The sequence below is a fragment of the Papio anubis genome, chromosome 8 (assembly GCF_008728515.1).
Source record: "Papio anubis isolate 15944 chromosome 8, Panubis1.0, whole genome shotgun sequence".
NCBI lineage: Eukaryota > Metazoa > Chordata > Mammalia > Primates > Cercopithecidae > Papio > Papio anubis.
The window spans coordinates 111,998,800-112,018,776 of record NC_044983.1 but is presented as its reverse complement, the minus strand read 5'-3'; the positions used below and the strand labels follow the sequence as shown (position 1 = coordinate 112,018,776).

At 37.5% G+C, this 19,977-nt stretch overlaps 1 protein-coding gene across 2 annotated transcripts in view; it reads left to right on the top strand.

Moving 5' to 3' along the window:
• The window catches only part of EIF3H (eukaryotic translation initiation factor 3 subunit H), a 109,106-nt gene extending 94,723 nt beyond the window's left edge, over positions 1-14,383 (top strand). For both annotated transcript variants that reach the window (XM_021942575.2, XM_021942576.2), the window contains 6 exons: positions 342-509; positions 1,963-2,062; positions 3,275-3,424; positions 10,253-10,373; positions 12,585-12,717; positions 14,096-14,383. In XM_021942575.2, the coding sequence (XP_021798267.1) occupies positions 342-509; positions 1,963-2,062; positions 3,275-3,424; positions 10,253-10,373; positions 12,585-12,717; positions 14,096-14,193 (770 nt within the window). In that variant the 3' untranslated portion in view covers positions 14,194-14,383. The remainder of the gene's footprint in view (positions 1-341; positions 510-1,962; positions 2,063-3,274; positions 3,425-10,252; positions 10,374-12,584; positions 12,718-14,095) is intronic.
• Positions 14,384-19,977: the final 5,594 nt, after the last annotated feature.

Sequence of the window (19,977 nt, the reverse complement as noted above, 5' to 3'; positions counted from 1 at the left end):
TTATACAAATTTTTCTTAAACATTTACTATTTTGAGAGTTTCAAAAAGGGGAGTAGAAGCCACATTTAATAATTCTTTTGTTACAACAAGGCATTAATATTGTGTGTAATACATTTTCTGCAAAATATTTTTTCATTAAAGAATAAAAGGAAACCCGATGATTTAAAAGCCTAATTTTGTTTTGCTTTATATATGAATTGAATGAATTTTAAATCTGGACTCGTGTTCCCTAATGCTAATAAATTGTTATGTAGACATTTGTTTCCAAAAAGGCTTGTTTTTAATGTTAGTAACATCATTAAAAAGTTTTTTCTTTTAATTTCCTCTTCCCCATCATCCAGTCCAATATCAGATGGAAATGATGCGGAGCCTTCGCCATGTAAACATTGATCATCTTCATGTGGGCTGGTACCAGTCCACATACTATGGCTCATTCGTTACCCGGGCGCTTCTGGACTCTCAGTTCAGTTACCAGCATGCCATTGAAGAATCTGTCGTTCTCATTTATGGTTAGTAGGAGGTTTATTATTCTTTTTTCCCCTTAATATTATTACTACTATTTTTGCTCTCTGTCTTTTTTGCCTCTAAGAGCAGTCTGGCAGGCCTTCTCAAGTAAATACCAACCCTGTTTCTGCAGCAGCCTCAGCAGCAGCTCAGTCTAGACAGGGTTTCCTTCTTTCTGTTTATTTTTCTTGCTATCAGAGCCCTGATGTGTACATTTTGGAATGCTGGAGTAGCTGCTTCATTTTTATTCCTCCATCTCCCCTCCCTCATTGAAGGGGCTGGTGGAACTAGACCAGATGTCTAACAAACCCCGATTGCTAGAGTGTCTGGCTCTGTACGTGACTGACCAATCATAATACAGTGTGCCAAGTTTTTTTTATACCTCTGACAACAGTGTACAAAACCTGGACTGTTTCTTAGCACAAAGATTTTTTTCTTTTCGGCCTATTTAATGGTGTTTCCTCAAGCTCTCCAGACCAGATGTTCTGTGCTGTATCAGAACTGTAGGCAATTTAACAGCTTTATAGCCTTCCCCCTCCCCAAACACTCACAGTTTGCCATATCTGGCAGACTTGCATATAGTTTCCAGCTGAGAAGTAAATGTAACGTCCTGAGTATCTGTCAGAAAAAATACTAATGAATACGATCAATCTTATGAGCTGCCCCAAAATTGTTTCAGTATGTTAACAATTGGATTACAGTAAAGAACAAGTTGTTAAAGTGTACTTATATTGGCTGGAAACATTGCATCATCAGACCTTGATGAATTTTCCACTTGTTTCAATCTATTTTGGTTTTCATTTTATCACCTATTGCAAAAAGTTTCACTGTGTTAAGTTTCAGACAACATGAATGTTAACACAGGTTTTAGGCGAATATTGGCATGCCAGAGCCGTTATCATGCAGCAAGTGCTAAGCTCCCTTACGCATGGAGTGTTTCAGCGGTTAGTTTTGACAAAATTAGTTTCTCCAAAAAGACACTTCTGTGATAGCAGTTTGACTTGAATGGTTTTTACAATCTGTTTTAACGAAGAAATGTGAACAGTGATTATTAGGATGGATACATTTTGTGTGCAGGGCTATTCATTTTAAGTTGAATGAAGAGCTACCCAAGTATATGCAGTGGATTTTCATGTTTAATATTTATCAGTGATTTCCTAATTATACAAGATGTCTAGAACATATGATAATGAATTTGAAAATAACTCTTGTATGTTTAGTTTTTGACAGAGGAAATTACTCTATCATAAGTAGGATAGATAGAGGTATTCCTGCATTTTCGAGTGCTACTTGCTGTATAGTGGTTTGAGTCCGCTTCAAATTGTGTTCTGGTTTTTTATTTTGATCTTTATTTTGCAAAGATTGTGTGATATGCAACAGAATGTGCCTAGAACCAATGCTCTTCAAGCATGGTAGTGACAAAATTCTTAGTAATTTGTTTCTCTTTCCTTGTTTGAGATCCCATAAAAACTGCCCAAGGGTCTCTCTCACTAAAGGCTTACAGACTGACTCCTAAACTGATGGAAGTTTGTAAAGAAAAGGATTTTTCCCCTGAAGCGTAAGTGTTTGGGGGCATCTGGTAAAGGGTTGGGTGCTTTTCTGTTAAGATTTTTCTTTGCCACGTCTCTTGAATCCTCGGTTGTGGTGCAGTAATGCTTTTGCCATGTGGACTGTAGAAGTTTTCTGCATGCCGAGTGCTGCTTGCTCTATCCCTTTCCATGTTTAAATTATTCTTTAGGGAATGTCTCATCTGTTGTTCTCAGCAAGGGTGAATTCAGTTAGAATGGGAATTAATTAGCTACTGGATTCGAAGAAATAAATGATTGAATAAAGGGAGGTGGAAAGAGTGATCAGTGGCTGTCAGATTGTAAGCTCTGTGTCAGACTGGTTGTGAGCTGTGTGTCTTATTTTCCGAACCCTTGTTTAATGAGGGGGTGGGAAAGATATAAATATTTTAAGAATTTGTTAAAGAATGTGGCTTATTGGCAATTTTATGGGTGACAGGTATGCAGAGAATTAACGGATGGAGCTGTTTTGGGATCCTATTTAATGGCATTGTAATATTTACTTTAAATCAATTAAATACTTAGAATCCTTCCATTTTCTGTTAATTATAGAAATTTTTAGTTCCTGTTGAATCAAAATTAATGGCTTTGACTTCATGCAGGACAGTTCATCTCTAGTTTCCCATTTGGCTCCTAAAAAGTTAAGGTACAGAGAATTTTAAAAGAAAAGCTACCTCATGGACAATTCCTGGATGTGGTAGTTATAACTAAACTATGAGAAACTGTGTTCTTGGCGTGTTCTAACTATTGTATCTGGAGTCTCCTTGAGTGTTCTGCTACTTGTTAAACTCTTAATTCAAGAGGCTTTTAAAATGAACTTTTCAAGAAATAGAGTATTTCTCATTTCTAGCTATTTTAAATTAAGTTGTAGATGTAGGTTGTGTAGCATAACTTACTGTGACATTTACATTTTAGTATCAGTGAAATTTTAAAGATACCTGATTACAAAGAATGAGTAGTTTCTTCTGCCAAGAATCTTATTTTCTGGGCTTTAGCTCAAATTCAGATCATTTTCAAAGTTACTCAAATGACCTAACTTATGCTTGACTCTGTAAAAGTCTAGTTTCTCTACTTTTTTTTTTTTTAAGAGTGTTAATGAAACAAAGATCTTGGATAGGGCCTATAATTAGGTAAATTTTATGAAATAGTCAATTTAGCACCTACTTTTGACCATCAGACTAAAGTATTTTTAACATGCTTCACAGTTTGAAAAAAGCAAATATCACCTTTGAGTACATGTTTGAAGAAGTGCCGATTGTAATTAAAAATTCACATCTGATCAATGTCCTAATGTGGGAACTTGAAAAGAAGTCAGCTGTTGCAGATAAACATGAATTGCTCAGCCTTGCCAGCAGGTAAGTGGCCCTTCCTAATCAAAAGTCCCATTTTTTAGAACTTTCTGCAAAAGATTCTTTCACATAAACTTTACCTGTGAAACAAGAAAACAATTACTTTAGAACATTTATAGGTTCTTAAAACCTGTATAACATGGAGTAATAGTCTGGCCTTGTTAGGATCTCAGGGAAAAACGCCAAACCGATCATATGAAACGACACATTGTTTGAATACTAATTGCTCATATTAGAAGAACCCTCTGCTGCCTTCTTTGCTGTATCATTTGTGCTTTGATAAGGTCAGTGCCCATGAGGGAGGGCTTTTTTATATGGCTCAGCTTTCTTTCTTGTACACGATCCTAAGAGGCTTAGGGTATTATGTCTGGATGTTTAATAATGCTCAGGAAAAGAACAGAAATGCGTTTTTCTTTTACTGGCTGTACTTGCCCTTGTTCAGATGCAGACTCTTGCAGTTGTAAAGTTCCAGTTGTTTGAGTTTTCAACTAAAATTTGAATTTTCTGAACCTTATACTGGCTTCAGCTATTTTAGTTGGTGATATGATTTCCTCCAGCATAACTGCCTTAGCTATCTAGTTGCTGAGATAATGTTTATTATATTTGTAAAATGCAGACTGAGGTTTCCAAAAGGAAGTATTGTTCCCTTTGTGAAATTAATGTTTATTTCCCCCTTCATCTATTACTCTTAACAGAAATGTGAATAGAGCCACATGTATAGCTCCTCTTAAATGCCCTTTGAGCGTTATGTTAGTGATTATTTTGTCTATGGTGGAAGGAGGCTAGCAGCAGACCTGTGGAATGAAATGAAATGGTCAGAGTAGGTAACGAATCAATATATGCTTGTTGGCTGAAAGAAACAAGGTGTGTTTTCTTAAGCAACCAGTTTGAAGCAGACTAAATTATTTATCAGATTTCTAGTTATCTTAGAGACTTGTAAAAAAAAAAAAAAGTGTACAGACGTTGTACTTCCTTGAGATAAGGCAAGTGGGATGAACCCAGAAGGGCCAGAGACATCAATGTTCTTCTTCATGCTCTGGCATGGGTAGGACTGTGGTTGAAGCGCCACCTTCCATTGCATTAATTGATCAAAAGGCCACAAGAAAGTCTTAACAGGGCAGGGAGATGGACGATGAATGTAAATGGAGTGCTGAGTAACACAGCCAGGTTGCAAGGCTAATTTGGCACCGAAGAGTGTACTGTTTGACTGCAAACATATATTCATAATAGTCCTTTAATTTGTCTGTTTTAGACGGTCATATTTTTCTTTATTGTTTTTACAAACACACTCGGCACACCTGTATTTAAAGCGTTTAGCTAAGAACCTTTTTCAGCATACAAGGTTACAATTTGATGTATTAAGTATATAGTTATATAATAATTTTAAATTTACTGCATGAAAGCTTTTGCTTACATAATTCATGTCTTCACCTTTTCCCAGGCTTCCTTTATTGAGCATACAAAAGAAATACATCCCTGATGGTGCTTTAACTTTACCAATGAGCTGGTCTGTCATGTCTGTTTGTCCAAAGCAGCATTTATAATAACCAAGAAAGTGTTCTGAGTTTGCCCTAGCAACTGAGACCTAGACAAATATTTTATTATAGTTTTTGTCTTCTGTATTTTTATGTAAACGAGGAAAAGAGGCCCCATTTCTTTGCTTTCCATATGAAATTATTGAAAGTGTAAATTCGTGTTCTGTTAGGAGGAAGAAGAATGAAGCAACCTTGAAGCAGTGGGTTTTTGCTACTAGACTCTTATATTCAACCAAATCGATTATAGTATTTTAGAAGACAGAAAGATACGTTTTGTACATCTCAGTTTTTAATTTCTAACAGTAGTTGTGTGATGATGGCTCAGGCCAGTTGCCATAAAAGTTTTTATAAGAAACCTCATCAGAAATCTTTCTTATGCAGGTGCTTAAACTTGGTCTTTCCTTTCAGAGCCTATACATGGGCACTGGTTTCTTTGGTGTGACTGATAAATTTGTTCTGTGTGACAACTAAAACATACTGCATTTGCTTTTGTTGAAAAATTCTAATTTTTGATTTTCATTTTATTAGGTGGAAGTTCTAACAATAGTTATTCCATAACAGCCTTTATTAGTTTTTAAAAATGTGTAACACAGGCGTTCAGCTTTTCACACATATAAAACAATTCTATTTTTATTTCCTCTTTTAAAAAAAGTAAACTAAGGGTGGGCATCGTACATTAAGGATTATAAGCATAAATTGATACTGTAGCCAGAGCAGACTTAACACTTCATGTGCTGGTTCACATCTGTTTAAGTTATCTGTTTTCAGTTCTTTATTTGCTTGGCAATAAAAGAAAAGGCAATGTTACTGAAACTCCTAACAGTAAGTCCCTGTTTCAGCATCCTAGTTAAACTGGTACTGAAAAGATTCTCACAAAGTTGGTCTTGGTAGTGGTCTGATTTTCTGTCAGTGTTAATTTCTGATGCCACTTTAAGGCCTGTAGTACACAGATTTGTGTGTGTGTGTGTGTGTGTGTGTTTCTGATTTGTTTTTTCCGAAGAGCATTATCATAATATAAAAGTTATGAAATACGTAAAGTCCACATAATATAAAAGTTATGAAATACGTAAACACATATGTGCTTGTGGCAGTGTTCTTTCACGATAACTTCATATACTTGCAGCAGATAATATTAGTACTTTATATTAAAGATTTTTCTGGTAGAAACAGTGGGTCTGTTTTAGTAGTGCCTTTCTCATTACTGTAAACAACCTCCAAGAGTTAAGGTCTGGGTATAAATAATAGATTTTTCTCTGCATATGACAGTACCTCTCCTGTGCTGTTATTTTTTCCCTACTGTCACTGCTTTCCCCTTAACCTCCCAGCCACAGCATTGGTGACGATCTTTTCTTTCTTTGATTTCCTTTTGCAATTAATGACATAAATGACTTAACAACTAATCACGTAGCTAATGACATTTCTTATACTTAACATAGCCCTTTGGGCTTCACGTTCCTCATTGGTAAAAATGAAAGGATCAGAAATCTGAAGCCGGTGCCCCCTGTCTTCTTGCGTTCTCAGGACCTCATTAGATTGATGTACTCCCTTCTTCATAGATTTTCAGTTTCTTTCTATACTAGTTTTTTTTTTTTTTTTTTTTTTAATCTTTATAGGCTTGTTTTTCCAATTAAAAATTTATTTTTAAATTTTCAACTCTTTAGACAATTTGAAAGAAAAACACTGTGAACATCCATCCATAAACCTTTCATTTAGATTCACCAATTGTATATGATGCCACATTTGCACTCTATCTACATACATAAACACCGCTTTTTCTTTCTGAACCATCTGAAAGTAAATTGTAGACATGACTTTTAACCCCTAAATACTTCAGCATGCATCTCCTAAAAACAAAGACATTTAAACTTGTTTATGTCCCCCATCTCAAAAGAAAGCTTATGAAAAGAATACTTTTTGATCTCATGCCATTAGTGTCCATCTCCTTTTGTCTTCTGCTGAATTTTTCTATTTGTTTCATAATCAAACTTCTCGATAGAATTTTGATGTCACTGTTTCCTCATTTCCCACTGATTTCCCAGTGATTGACAACAGTTTGTAGTGTTCCACCCATTGTATGTAGTAAGACCTCCCTCCAAAGTCACAAAAGACTTTGATGTCACTACGTCACTGAGTAGTTCAGACTCTTCAGCACGTAATATGTTGATAAGGCCTTCTTCCTGAGATCCTTTCCTAGGAGCCTGTGAAACTATAGCTCTTCTGGGTTTCCCCTCATTTTCCACAGTGAACCCTCCGCTCATCTCTGTCCGTGTCCCTCAGGGTCTGTCTTCTCACACATGTACTCATGGGACGATTTTGTCTTACTCCTGTGACTTTTAACGCCTTAGTCTAGGACCTTATTTCTCTTCCTCATTACTTTCACAGTTTCCTGACTTCATGTTTTTGACCTTTTCCTCTTTCAAAATTGTAATGATCTTGCTAAATGCAAATTAGATGCTCATGTTACTCCTTTGCTTAAAATCTTCAGCTGGTTTCCCACTGTCCTGAGGATAGATTCCAGACTTGTAGTATGTTTTTAAGTCATTGCACTTTGACCGCTGTCTGCCTCTCTTTTCCCCAGTCTTGCCCAATTCAAATACTTAAGTCTGAGTGAATTTAAATCAACTATTTAGAAATCAGGGTAAAACAGAAGCAAATACACTGTATCCAGAGAAGAATTGTTTTGAAGTTAAAAGTGATTTTAAAAATTACAACACAATAAAATAAATAAGAAAGAAGCACTTGATTCCTCAACAGGTGAAGTCATCAGACCATTTACTGGACGAAAGTTATCTAGGTAGTCCCAGGCTGGGATTAAAAGGTAAATTTACAGCCGGGCGCGGTGGCTCACGCCTGTAATCCCAGCCCTTTATCCTTCTCGGTAAATGTAATAACCAGCTGCCAGAAGACTGAGAGTCACCCTCCATTCCTCTCTTGTGCCCCCTAGCAAATAAAGATTGCCTGCTCTGCCTCCAGAATCTCTCTCAGTTCTGCTCACTTTTCTCTATGCTCACTGCCACCATCCTAGTTCAAGTCACCACAATTTCTCTCTGTAATATCACGATAGATTATTTGCCAGAGGTGCAGTTTTTAAAATAGAGAAAAAATTGACCATTTAAACCCTTTTCAAACGTACACTTTAGTCGTTTTTAGTATATTCACAATGTTGTTCAACCATTACTAGCTCTAGAACATTCTCATCACCCTGAATAGGAACCCAAACCCATTAAGCTGTCATTCCCATTCCCCTAAGTCCTGGCAGCCTCTAGTCACTTTCTATCTGTACAGATTTGCCAATTCTGTATATTTTATAAAACAGAGTCCTGGCCAGGAGCAGTGGCTCATGTCTGTAATCCCAGCACTTCGGGAAGCCGAGGTGGGAGGATCTCTTGAGGTCAGGAGTTCCTGGCGAAACCCCATCTCTATTGAAAATAGAAAAAATCTAGCCAGGTGTGGTGGCACATACCTGTAGTCCCAGCTACTCGAGAGGCTGAGGCACAAGAATTGCTTGAGCCTGGGAGGTGAAGGTCGCCCCACTGCACTCCAGCCTGGATGATGAAACTGTCTCCAAAAAAAAAAAAAAAAAAAAAAAAGTTTATCTACCTTCTTTCCCATAGCAGATGTTTTCAAGGTTCATCCATGTTGTGGGGTGTATCAGTACTTTATTCATTTTTAAGGCCAAATAACATTCTACTGTATGGATGTATAATATTCATCATTCGATGGAATTTTACATTGTTTCTAGTTTTGACTATTAAGAATAATGTAGCTATTAACATACATGTATAAGTTTTTGTGTGAGTATATATTTTTAATTCCCTAGGGTATATACATATTCATAGGGTATATTCGTAAGAGTGGAATTGCTGGGTTATTTGGTAATTTGGTTTAGCTTTTTGAGGAACCACCAAACTGTTTTCCACAGTAGCTGTATCACTTTACCTTCCCACCCCAGTGTATGAGTGTTTTCATGTTTCCACATCCTCGCCAACACCCTACAGTAGACTTTTAACTAACCTCCTGGTTTCTCCTCTCCAGTCTATTTGCATAGGAGCAAAATGATCATTTTAAAATTTAAGCAAAGTGTGTCATAAACATGTGCAACTCCAGGGTATCATTAACATTGCAGTTGTGAGGTCTCATTCACAGCAAACTACATTGCTGGGGAGCTGTATGGTGCTAATGAGCTTCCCACATGTGCTTGTCTGGTCTTCCTGACCCAATCACTGTGCTCTAGCCATGCCAGGCCTCTTCTTGTTATCAAATCTGCCTAATTCTTGCTCATCTCAGGCATTCAGGACTTGTACTTTCTTTTGCTTAGAATATTTTTGGCATAGCTGGCTCATCTTTCACTTTCAGTCTGTCATCTCCTCAAAGAGATATTCTGATTGTGCTATCTAAAGTAAGTGTCTCTTCACCTACCCCTTCTCTTTCTCCTCCATCCCTAATCAGTTATAAGATCAATGAAGATACAGAACATGTAATGTATGTCTTATTCACTGTTGTCTCCCTGTTTTCTAGTACTAAGGCTGGCACATAATAGGAGTTTAGTAAATATCTCTTGGCAGTTAATGAATGGGCACTACTCTTTAGAAGCTCGCTATTTTAAAAATATAGTAGCTGTCCAGGCGTTACCATGGTAGGAGGTAAGTTGCAGGCAGAAATCAATGAATATGCTGGTCATTGTGTCAGTCATTACATCACTTTATAAAGCGATGTTGGTAACTGAGCTGCAATAGAAATTTCTGGAGAGAATAAGAAATATGAAAGACTGTACTACAGATTCTGGGAAAGGTAAGAGGAAAGGAGCCTGTTCATCAGGTTTTGTAGAATTAAGGTTGCCATTGCTCATTTAAAACCTTCTAGATAAAGAAATCATGTGCCAGATGTCATAAATCTGTATGGTTCTTTCCTGTGACTACAGATTTAAATGTTATGGAATGCATTTGGGCAGGGGTAAGTTAATGAAAAGAGTTTGGGAATACTGAACTTGGTGTAAGAAATATGTATTATAGATGGCTCACTAAGTATGCTTCACAGTTCCTACCCTCACATACCTATGCTCTCTCAATAAGAAACTCAGCTATTTCAGGTATCCCTGAGATTATAGTTGGAAGTTCGGTATGGAAAGTTTAGTAACAAGTTGACTCAGATTTTCTCCTCTGCCCTTGCTCTTATGCATATGTGTGCTCTTATTCTTTTAGCAAAAGCCAGTTCAAGTTCATATCTTAAAACTGTTTAGAGCAGTAGCAAAGCTATAACTTAAAGTAAGACCTGTCAGTATGTTTACTTTACATTTCAGCAATCATTTGGGGAAGAATCTACAGTTGCTGATGGACAGAGTGGATGAAATGAGCCAAGATATAGTTAAATACAACACATACATGAGGAATACTAGTAAACAACAGCAGCAGAAACATCAGGTTGGTATTGTGGAAAAATTCAACAAACATGTATTTCTAAGTTTCATGTATTTCAAGAGTCATGTTCAAAATGGCCTAAATTATCTTTGATAAAGCACTGACTGTTAGCTAGTTACTCTATATTATATTTTTAAAAGATTATTATTTATATGGCATGTTTGTAACATGTTATTTACATGTTATACTTAAACATACCTGTGTTAAAAAGAGCTATTATATTAAACTCAGATTGTAATGCCAAGGTTGTGCAAATAAGAGGTACATTTATTGAGAAAATCAGAAGCAAAGAGATTCCAGAATGTCACAGCTCATTTCTTTACTAACTATAATTGGTATGGCAGTGGCTCATTGTGGCATAGTTAGCAATCTTCAGTTCATTTAAAAAACTGAGCAATTGTGATTAAGAGCAAGCAATTTTGATAGGAAATAATAGACCAACTGCTGTGAAGTAGATAGTATAATACAGACAAAAATCCTGGAATTATCTGAATATTCTCATATGCACACATCTATGGCTGTGGCCATTTAACCTTTATTCATATTGCCTGCAGGCCACATGATTTTCACAGTTCCTGGAATATTGTATTTGGACTATACTGCTCTAAAGTGTTCTTAGCATTTGATTCATAGATAAGTTGATTCCAGAATGTTTATCTGTGAAAGTAGTATTTATATATGACTACTCTGTTCATTACAATGTACTTTAAACAGAGCGTTGTTAAATATAGAATTCTAAGCACAACTAAGTGATTCTGAGAATGTTGTATTTAAATTTTTCCTTAATATCAGAGTTCATATATAATATATAGTGAAATTTAAAGTACTTTGTTTCTGCCAGCTTAGAATTGAGAAAACATATGTAAATCAGTGTATGTATATATATATATATATATATATATTTTTTTTTTTTTTTTTTTTAACTGAAAAGATGGGAGTGGTTACAAATGTCTGATAAACTGAGGAGGAAAACAATCATCTCAGCTGGATTTCATTTTCCTGCTGGTTTTTCCTGTAGGTGAAGGACTCACCCAGGGTATCAAATTGAATATTTGTTTCCTATGAGTACCCCATAATGAATACAGGAATCTTCACAAAGCAAGTTACTTTCCTTCACTAGAAAGAATTGTTTCCCTTGATTTTCTTAGGAATCCAAAGACTAAATTTTTACTAGCCCACCTTGGTTTCTCATTACCTGACATTTTAAGGTTGTGTATGGGATATTATGTGCTTCACTGTTGCGAGCAGTTGTAGCTCTTAGCTCTTATTGTAGTTGATCTATAAGTTTATAGTAAAAGTTTATATATATCCCTACTTTCTCTTTAGCGAATCATAGGAATCCAGAGTTTGAAAGTATTTGAAGCATTATCTGAGCTATTAATAGTATCCATCCTTAGCTATGGAGCTAAGGTACAGACGATTATCTGTTAAGAGTAGTAACAATAGGCCAGGAGTGGTGGCTCTTGCCTGTAATCCCAGCACTTTGGGAGGTTGAGGCGGGTGGATCATGAAGTCAGGAATTCAAGACCAGCCTAGCCAACATAGTGAAACCCCATCTCTACCAAAAATACAAAAATTAGCCGGGTGTGGTGGTGGGCGCCTGTAAACCCAACTACTAGGGAGACTGAGGCAGGAAAATTGCTTGAACCTGGGAGGCGGAGGTTGCAGTGAGCCAAGATTGTGCCACTATCCTCCAGCCTGGGTGACAGAGTGAGACTCTGTCAAAAAAAAAAAAAAAAAGAAAAAGTTGTAACAGTAGTGAACATAGCAGTCTGTATTGTTATTTTAGGTCAATAGGAGTAAAGGTGAAAGAATTTCCAGTGTGGTAGTTCATTACTTAGTCATTAAAATTAGGATGAATCATTTATTACCCCATTGTCATAAATGGTAAAGAAATTCCGTTTACCTTACTAATCATGAGCTTTCCCTTTAAGCCCCCTGTTACTTACATAACTAGTTTTGTTTTCCGAATCATTAGTTATAGACTCTTAGAGCTCAGAGTGAAAACTCTAGACACTAGAGTTTTCAGCAAAGGAATTTTCTTCTACTATTGGCGTATTTAACTTCTTACACGTAAGTTACCAAATGTTGCCACTGATAAAAACTGAGGTTGTAATTCAGAGCAGTAGGGTTCTGTTGGTTGTGTAGCGGAAGGACATCTTTTTTTTTCTCCTAGAAGAAATATAACCAAATCATTTTCCCTTTGAATTTCAGTATCAGCAGCGTCGCCAGCAGGAGAATATGCAGCGCCAGAGCCGAGGAGAACCCCCGCTCCCTGAGGAGGACCTGTCCAAACTCTTCAAACCACCACAGCCCCCTGCCAGGATGGACTCGCTGCTCATTGCAGGTATTGTTGCCCCGTGCAAAACCTGGCGGGTTTTGTTCGTTTCTCAGGAAGCAGAAGACAGTGAGAAATTTACAAACAGAAAAGCACACCATAAAAGCTAGTATATTTGCAATAGTTGCAGGATGAATTTGAGTCTAGCACCTGTAATATCTGAAATCTAAGAACTTGTAAGAGTTTGTTATTTTGTCCAGATCCTTTCAGTGCTTCACTCCATGTTTCTAAACATTTTTGAGATGGCATTATAAACTTTGTAAGATGAGTCCCTTTTCAGGGAAAGCCAGAAAAATTGTTTACAGTCTTAATGCAGAAGATCACTTAGCTCAGGCCTCTTACTATTCCTCTTCCAGCCCTGCCCTGTACAGTTGGTACTTGACTTGAATTTAGGAAATTATTTCCCTTATTTGGACTTAAATTGTGGCAGCACGAATATATTTCTGGATGAACTTTTTCTGGTTATACTTAATGTTTAATACCACCTTTAAGCAGTAAAGGTCCTGTGTCCTGTGCTAGGACTTGATTTTGAATATATGGCATTCATGCCCTTATTTGGCTATAATCTTATAGAAATGCTAAATGCCATTTGATTCAATCAGATACTTAACCTGTGAGAAGATTTTATCAAAGTGAAAATCCTACTCAAAAGCTCATTGGCAGTTTCTCAGTTCTATTGATAAGTTTGTAATGTGGGAGGAAATTCCAAATTCCTTAACATTTTCTAGTGTACATACAAATTAAATTTGGAAATGAGACACAATTCCTTCCCAAAGGTCCAATTCAAACAGAATTGAAATCCTTATATTTTGAAGAAGTGTGTAACTGATGCAACTGTTGGATGGATTAGATCATTAAAGACATAAAAAACAATAATGGAGCCCTTTCTTCAAGTGAACTCTCTACTCCTACTCTGTCTTGACTCATAGGAAAACTCCTTAACATTCTCAAAGCACAAACTGAAAACTTAACCATACTTGTTCACATCTGGGTCCAGTGGGTCTGGCTGGTTTGCAGCTCTGTGATGTATTGTTAGTATCTCCTTTCTATCTGTGAAGGCTAGTCAATGCTGTTTTCTCTGTTTTCTCAGTTGTACAGCATTGGTTTGATCTACTTAGTCAGTCCTTTTGACTGACAGCTCTTATGTCCTTAGGGCTGATAAGCTTTTGAGGAGTAGTTTCTCTTTATTCTCCATGTAATTAAGAGTGGACAGTAGCTTATTTTCAAAAGAACTTGTATTTCTTATCCCTTATGGAAAAATAAACTCTGGATTCAAAACAATATACAGGTGATTCTGTTTTATGCTGATTTTTCTGTTCGACTAGCTTTCTGGATCATTTTACAATTTGTGGAACATTATGGCTCTATCTCTTTCTCACATGCGCAGGCCAGATAAATACTTACTGCCAGAACATCAAGGAGTTCACTGCCCAAAACTTAGGCAAGCTCTTCATGGCCCAGGCTCTTCAAGAATACAACAACTAAGAAAAGGAAGTTTCCAGAAAAGAAGTTGACATGAACTCTTGAAATCACACCAGGGCAACTCTTGGAAGAAATATATTTGCATATTGAAAAGCACAGAGGATTTCTTTAGTGTCATTGCCGATTTTGGCTCTAACAGTGTCTTTCTAGCCGTAATAAAATAAAACAAAATCTTGACTGCTTGCTCATTTGATTTTAGATGTATTTTCTCTTTTTCTCTAGCTTACTTTTGTTTGCTTATACTTAATTTCTGAAAGCTAAAACAAGCCTTGACCAGAAGTTTCACCACTTTTGCTGCCTCTCAGGTGCCACCTTTCAATCCACTTCTCCCAACTACTTATCCCAGCTCCTGACTCAGAGACCCTGGCACCTATTGTGAATTTTTTTTTTTTTTTTTGAATTTTTATACTTCGCTGCTCCCAAATGAGCACCCCAAGAGATGTCCACGCTTCCTGTACTTGCCCAGGAATTCCTTGTCTCCGGACCTGGAATCACCTGGCGTAATTCCGGTCATTCTGCCTTTTCATTTCTGCAGGTGATGGTCAACCAGTCTCCGTACTCATAGGCCATGGGACACAAGATATATATTTTTTAAAGACAGGGTCTCACTTTGTCTCTCGGGCTGGAGTGTAGTGGCGTGATCTCAGCTCGCTGCAACCTCCGCCTTCTGAGTTCAAGCGATTCTCCCACTTCAGCCTCCAGAGTAGCTGGGACTACAGGCATGTGCCACCACGCCTGGCTAATTTTTGTATTTTTAGTAGAGATGGGATTTCACCATGTTGGCCAGGCTGGTCTGCATCTCCTGACCTCAAGTGATTCGCCTGCTTCTGTCTCCCAAAGTGCTGGGATTATAGGCATGAATCACCACTCCCGGACAGGACACAGAAATTTTAATGAAAAGAATCATGTCACCGCAAGTAAACTTCATTTTGTTTATATTATTTAGGACTTCACATTTGTCTTCCCAAACCATGAAATATAATTCTGCTAACAGCAAGTGTTGTGAATGAGGAATTAGGAGACTAGTAGTATACTGGGAAAAATATATTTTAGTAATTTTTCTATTTTAAAGATTATCACAGATTTTGCTGTTTGTGCACCGCCAAATCAGTGAGACCTGCCAGCTGGTGGCGGTGTGCCTTTGAGAATTTTAGATGACGGTCCCCTAGGAGGGTTATCAAAAAAGGAGATGGGTGAAAGATCAGGAGAGTCGAGAAATCCGTTTTTTGGACAACATTGTTTTGAAGGTACTACTGGGGCTCTAGGATCAGGCAGCCAGATTGAAACCTGGCTCCTCCTTTTCATGAGTTACTTAACCTCCCTGGCCCTCATTTTTTGTCAACCAGATGAGATGAGAAATGGGAGCAGGTCTCTTACCTCACAAGGTAGCTGCGAGTGTTGAAGACGTTTGTTGGCAGCTGGGGTGAAGTGTGCAGAACTCTGGTTGGTATGCGGCAGCCACTCAGCATGTATTTATGATGAGGGAGGCACTCTAGGCACCCTATCCAGGATATTGGGTTGTTAGCTGGGTTTTACTTTAAAAAGCTCAGGACCTAGAACATTCTAGAATCCAAGCACTTGCTCACATACATAATTATTTCTTTAGGATAATCTTTGATGTAGACTTGGAGTCAAAGGGTATGTAAAATGTCAGCCCTTGTACCTGTATTGCCAAATTGCCTTGAAGAGTTTCTGCTCTTTTGCCCTCCTACCCATGGTGATACCTTAAATTGGAGTCAACACAAATTTGAGGGTGACTATGTTAGACGGAAGGGATATATTAACAGGTAAAACTGACCATGGTCCCTGCCCTTGTGGAGTGTATGCTCTGTTGGTTCATTTCCTCTGCATTCTAATTTTCTAGACTTGGGATCTTACTGTGGAGTTAAACAAAGCACTCAAAGTAGCAAGCAAGCAAAATAAAAGCAAGGAAAATCAGTTTGAACATAACCTATGTATTTTTTAGGATGTAAGAGTCATTTAACTGAATCAATTCAACTATGTTGTTAGAGGTGTGATTTGTAAATTCTTTATGATTGTTTAGATTTCTATAACTTAATAACGTGAATACACACCTAATGAAAGAGTTCAGTAATTTTTGATTGGAGAATTAATCATAGTGGGAAAAACTGTTTAGGAAAACATGTCAGTGGAAATTAAATCGCCACAGTATGTAGTGTTAGGGAATAGCTTCTGTTCGGCATTTAATTTGAGTGCTGTATTCTGACATTTTTCAGGAACAAATACATCTGATTCATCTTCTATAAATATTTGCAGTTTCTTCAAGTTGAAATGAGAAAAGCCCGTAAATTGAGCACCAGGTCTAATAAATCATTCACTTACGCAAGAACAAAAAGACAGGAAAAGCTAGCATGTTAATCTAATGAAAAAATCAAATGTTAAAACACCAAGAAAATAGAAGATATTTGACATTAACTTTATAGTCATTGATGATAATCTATTAGTCATAACATTATTCTTAAAACCTGAAAGAATGCATTTCTGCTCCCAATGCATTATTCTTTTTAATATCAACTTAAACTAAAATAATTTTTTTACCTATTTTTGGAAGCTTGGAAATTGAGATGTGGTTATCTAATGTTAACCCAATTAAGAGAGCTTGCTGTGATTTCTCATATACAGCATCTAAATGTTTAAGTTTTAGTGTCTTCTAAAATATTATTACATTTTTCATACTATAGTTTTTTAACATCCTTTACAAAACTTGTATCAGCTTCACTTTCAAACCATGCTGGCATCAAACTCAGGTGTAGTAGTTTCAGAATGTTACAAAATAATTTTTTATTTTCATTAGAAACTCCATTTTTACAATAAACATTTCTCAACCAAATTAAGCATGTAATACACTCATTTTGAAAAAAAAATTCTTACTGGGCATCTTTTTCTATGCTAGTTCTGTACTTTTTAAAATTCTCTCTCTCTCTTTTTTTTAATTTATCAAGTATTTATCAGATACCTACTATGTCAAGCACTCTTGATGTTCCAAAGCAGACAGGACACAGATTCTGCCTCTGAGCTTATTAATCAGCATATGACTCAAGGGGGGAACATGAAGTCATACAAGCCGATAGAGTATGAAGTCATAAGTGCCTTGGAGAGTGCTTTGGGCCATCTCAACAGAGGATCCTTCTGCAATTGGGGTGACAGAAGGGGTGACAGTGGTTAGTAGTCATTGTGGTAAGAGGATAAAGATCTGAGTCTATTATTGAAAAGTGGTGACTCCCAAGTTGGAGTCAGAACCTCTTTGGATGGATTGGAAGAGGGGTTCATTTGACTCCAAATTACCTGAGACAGGGAGTGAGAAATGGGAAGCCAGAGCTATTGGGAAATTACAGTTTGCTGGAGCAAACTGCTGTGGCCCAGTAGTTACTGCCTTGAGACTTCATTTTACATAAATAGACACTTCCCTGTAACGCACTTTGAGCCTGCTTGGCTCCACAGCTCCTGGCAGAACCTGAACTGGCTTTGCGTAAGCCTCAATGGTGATTTTAGGGATATAGTCCAGGTATGCAAGGAATGCTTTCTAAGTGCTATACCCCTGCTCCAATGTGGGGAGTTTGGGCCATTCGGTAGGAGTTTGGTGTTTGCCCAGACATTGCTTTGTCTGAGTAACCTGCATTCTTGTTCTTATCGGCTGTTAAGCCCTCACGTAGTTGCCATGTGATCAATTTATTAGACTCAAAATTTGATTTCTACACCATAGAATACCACTCTGCCATAAAAAAGAATGAAATAATGACTTTTACAACAACTCGGATGGCTCTGGAGGCCATTATTCTAAGTGAACCTGTGGGCACACGAAGAGTATAATGAACTTTGGAGACTCAGAAGGCAAGAGAGTAGGGGGGCGTGAGGGATAAAAACTGAATATTGGGTATAAAGTACACTACTCAGGTGAAGGGCGCACTAAAATGTCAGACTTCACTATACAGATTACCCATGTAACCAAAAACCCCTTATACTCCCAAAAGCTATTGACATTTTTTTTTTTAAAGGCTAGCCTGGGTAGCATAGTAAAGACTGCATCTCTCTACATTTTTCTTTTCTTTTTTCTTGTTGAGAATCTCACTCAGTCACCCAGGCTGGAGCGTAGTGGGCACAATCACCGCTCACTGCCGCCTGGATCTCCCAGGCTCAGCTGATCCACCTCTGCCTCCCGAATAGCTGGAACCCTAGGCACATATCTTCACACCTGGCTAATTTTTTTGTGTGTTTTGTAGAGACGGAGTTTCGCCATGTTGCCCTGGCTGGTTTGGCTGCTTTCTTGGCTTCCTAAGGAGCTGGGATTACAGATGTGAGCCACTGCACCTATCCCTAAAAAATTTTTGATTCCATGAGATCAGATGTTGAGGCCAATTGCATTTTTGTATGAGTTAGGCAACCAATTTTCAATCTTTTCATGGAATCAATGGCAAGCAGTCTGCTACAGATTGAATACATCCTCAGAGTCTTACTAACTTGAGTATTCCCTGGAACCATCGTGAGTTGAGGGGATAGGAGATGGACTGCTGAATTCATGCTTATTCTAGGACTTGCTTGAAGTCTTTTAAAATAGGATTCAGGTACATGTTTGCTTTCTTTTCCTAAGCATTCCCCACCACTCCCCCACCCACCCCCCAAAATAGGTCTCATTGTCTGATGTTGTCTGCAAAGAAAATATATTCTCCTTTAATCCACAGATTACTGTTTTTACATTAGAACGAAAGTGAAGGACTCTGCCACTTCTTCCTCAGACCCTTAACAATGCAGAATGGCCAGTTTCCAAGTGTCCTTGTTTAACGTTGATTGCAGTAGGAAAATACTGCTTCTGGCATTTGTGTCAACCTCAAGACAAACTCAGGTGTCACTTTTATTTCCCTCAGTAATATTTTATTTCATTGACCCTTCTTCAGGGCACAGCCATTTCTGGCATCTTCCATCTTCCTTTGTGGACATGGAAGCAAAGGATTTGTTTAACTTTCAGCAGTGTTTACTGCTTCTGACAGCAAATGGTCCTTGCCGTCTCTTCTTGGACTGTAGTCTCTCTTGCCAGTGTCTTACTTTGTGTGTACTGGAAACAGTTCTTATTTTGTCAAATCCCCTGGGTGATCTTTCTCTACCTTTGTTTATCTTGTCATTTGGCTTGCATTTACTTAACTCATTCCTAATTTCAATCTGCCTGTGATTCTTTAGTGTTGATTCTTGACCTCCATTTTGAGGTTTTAAAATTGCATTTTTTAATTTAAACAGTTTAAACAAATTAAACAAAGATTTAAATTTTTCCATGATCTAATCATGCATCTCTGAATGTCATAATTCTCCAATCAGGCAAACAAGTGTCAACCTCATCTCCTAGATCACAATGGAGAAGGTCTATTTTTCCCTTTGATGCGTGCAGCTCCCATTATTGCTAATGAAAGGTCTTCATGTGCATTAAGGGGAAACTAGACCGCTAATGAGATACAGAGAGGAATTGCAGCTGATGATTTCTACTTCTAGCCCACTGTACTATAACAAATGCACACTCAGGAGGCAATGGGCCAAAGAAACCAAAATGCATGTGCTGCTTATATAAAATATCTCGCCTAGTCTTAATGTAGGTATTGTTTTGGCTTATAGTGTCTGATATTCCATACCTGCTGAAGGGGGCCCTCATTATGGAGGCAAAAGACCCAGGTACTTGGAGAAGAAAATGAGTAGACAAATTATATTTCAAGTAGCTTTTTAAGAGCAATCTCCAAATTAATATTTTACAGTTCATGAAGTACTTGCTCATGTATCTTCTCA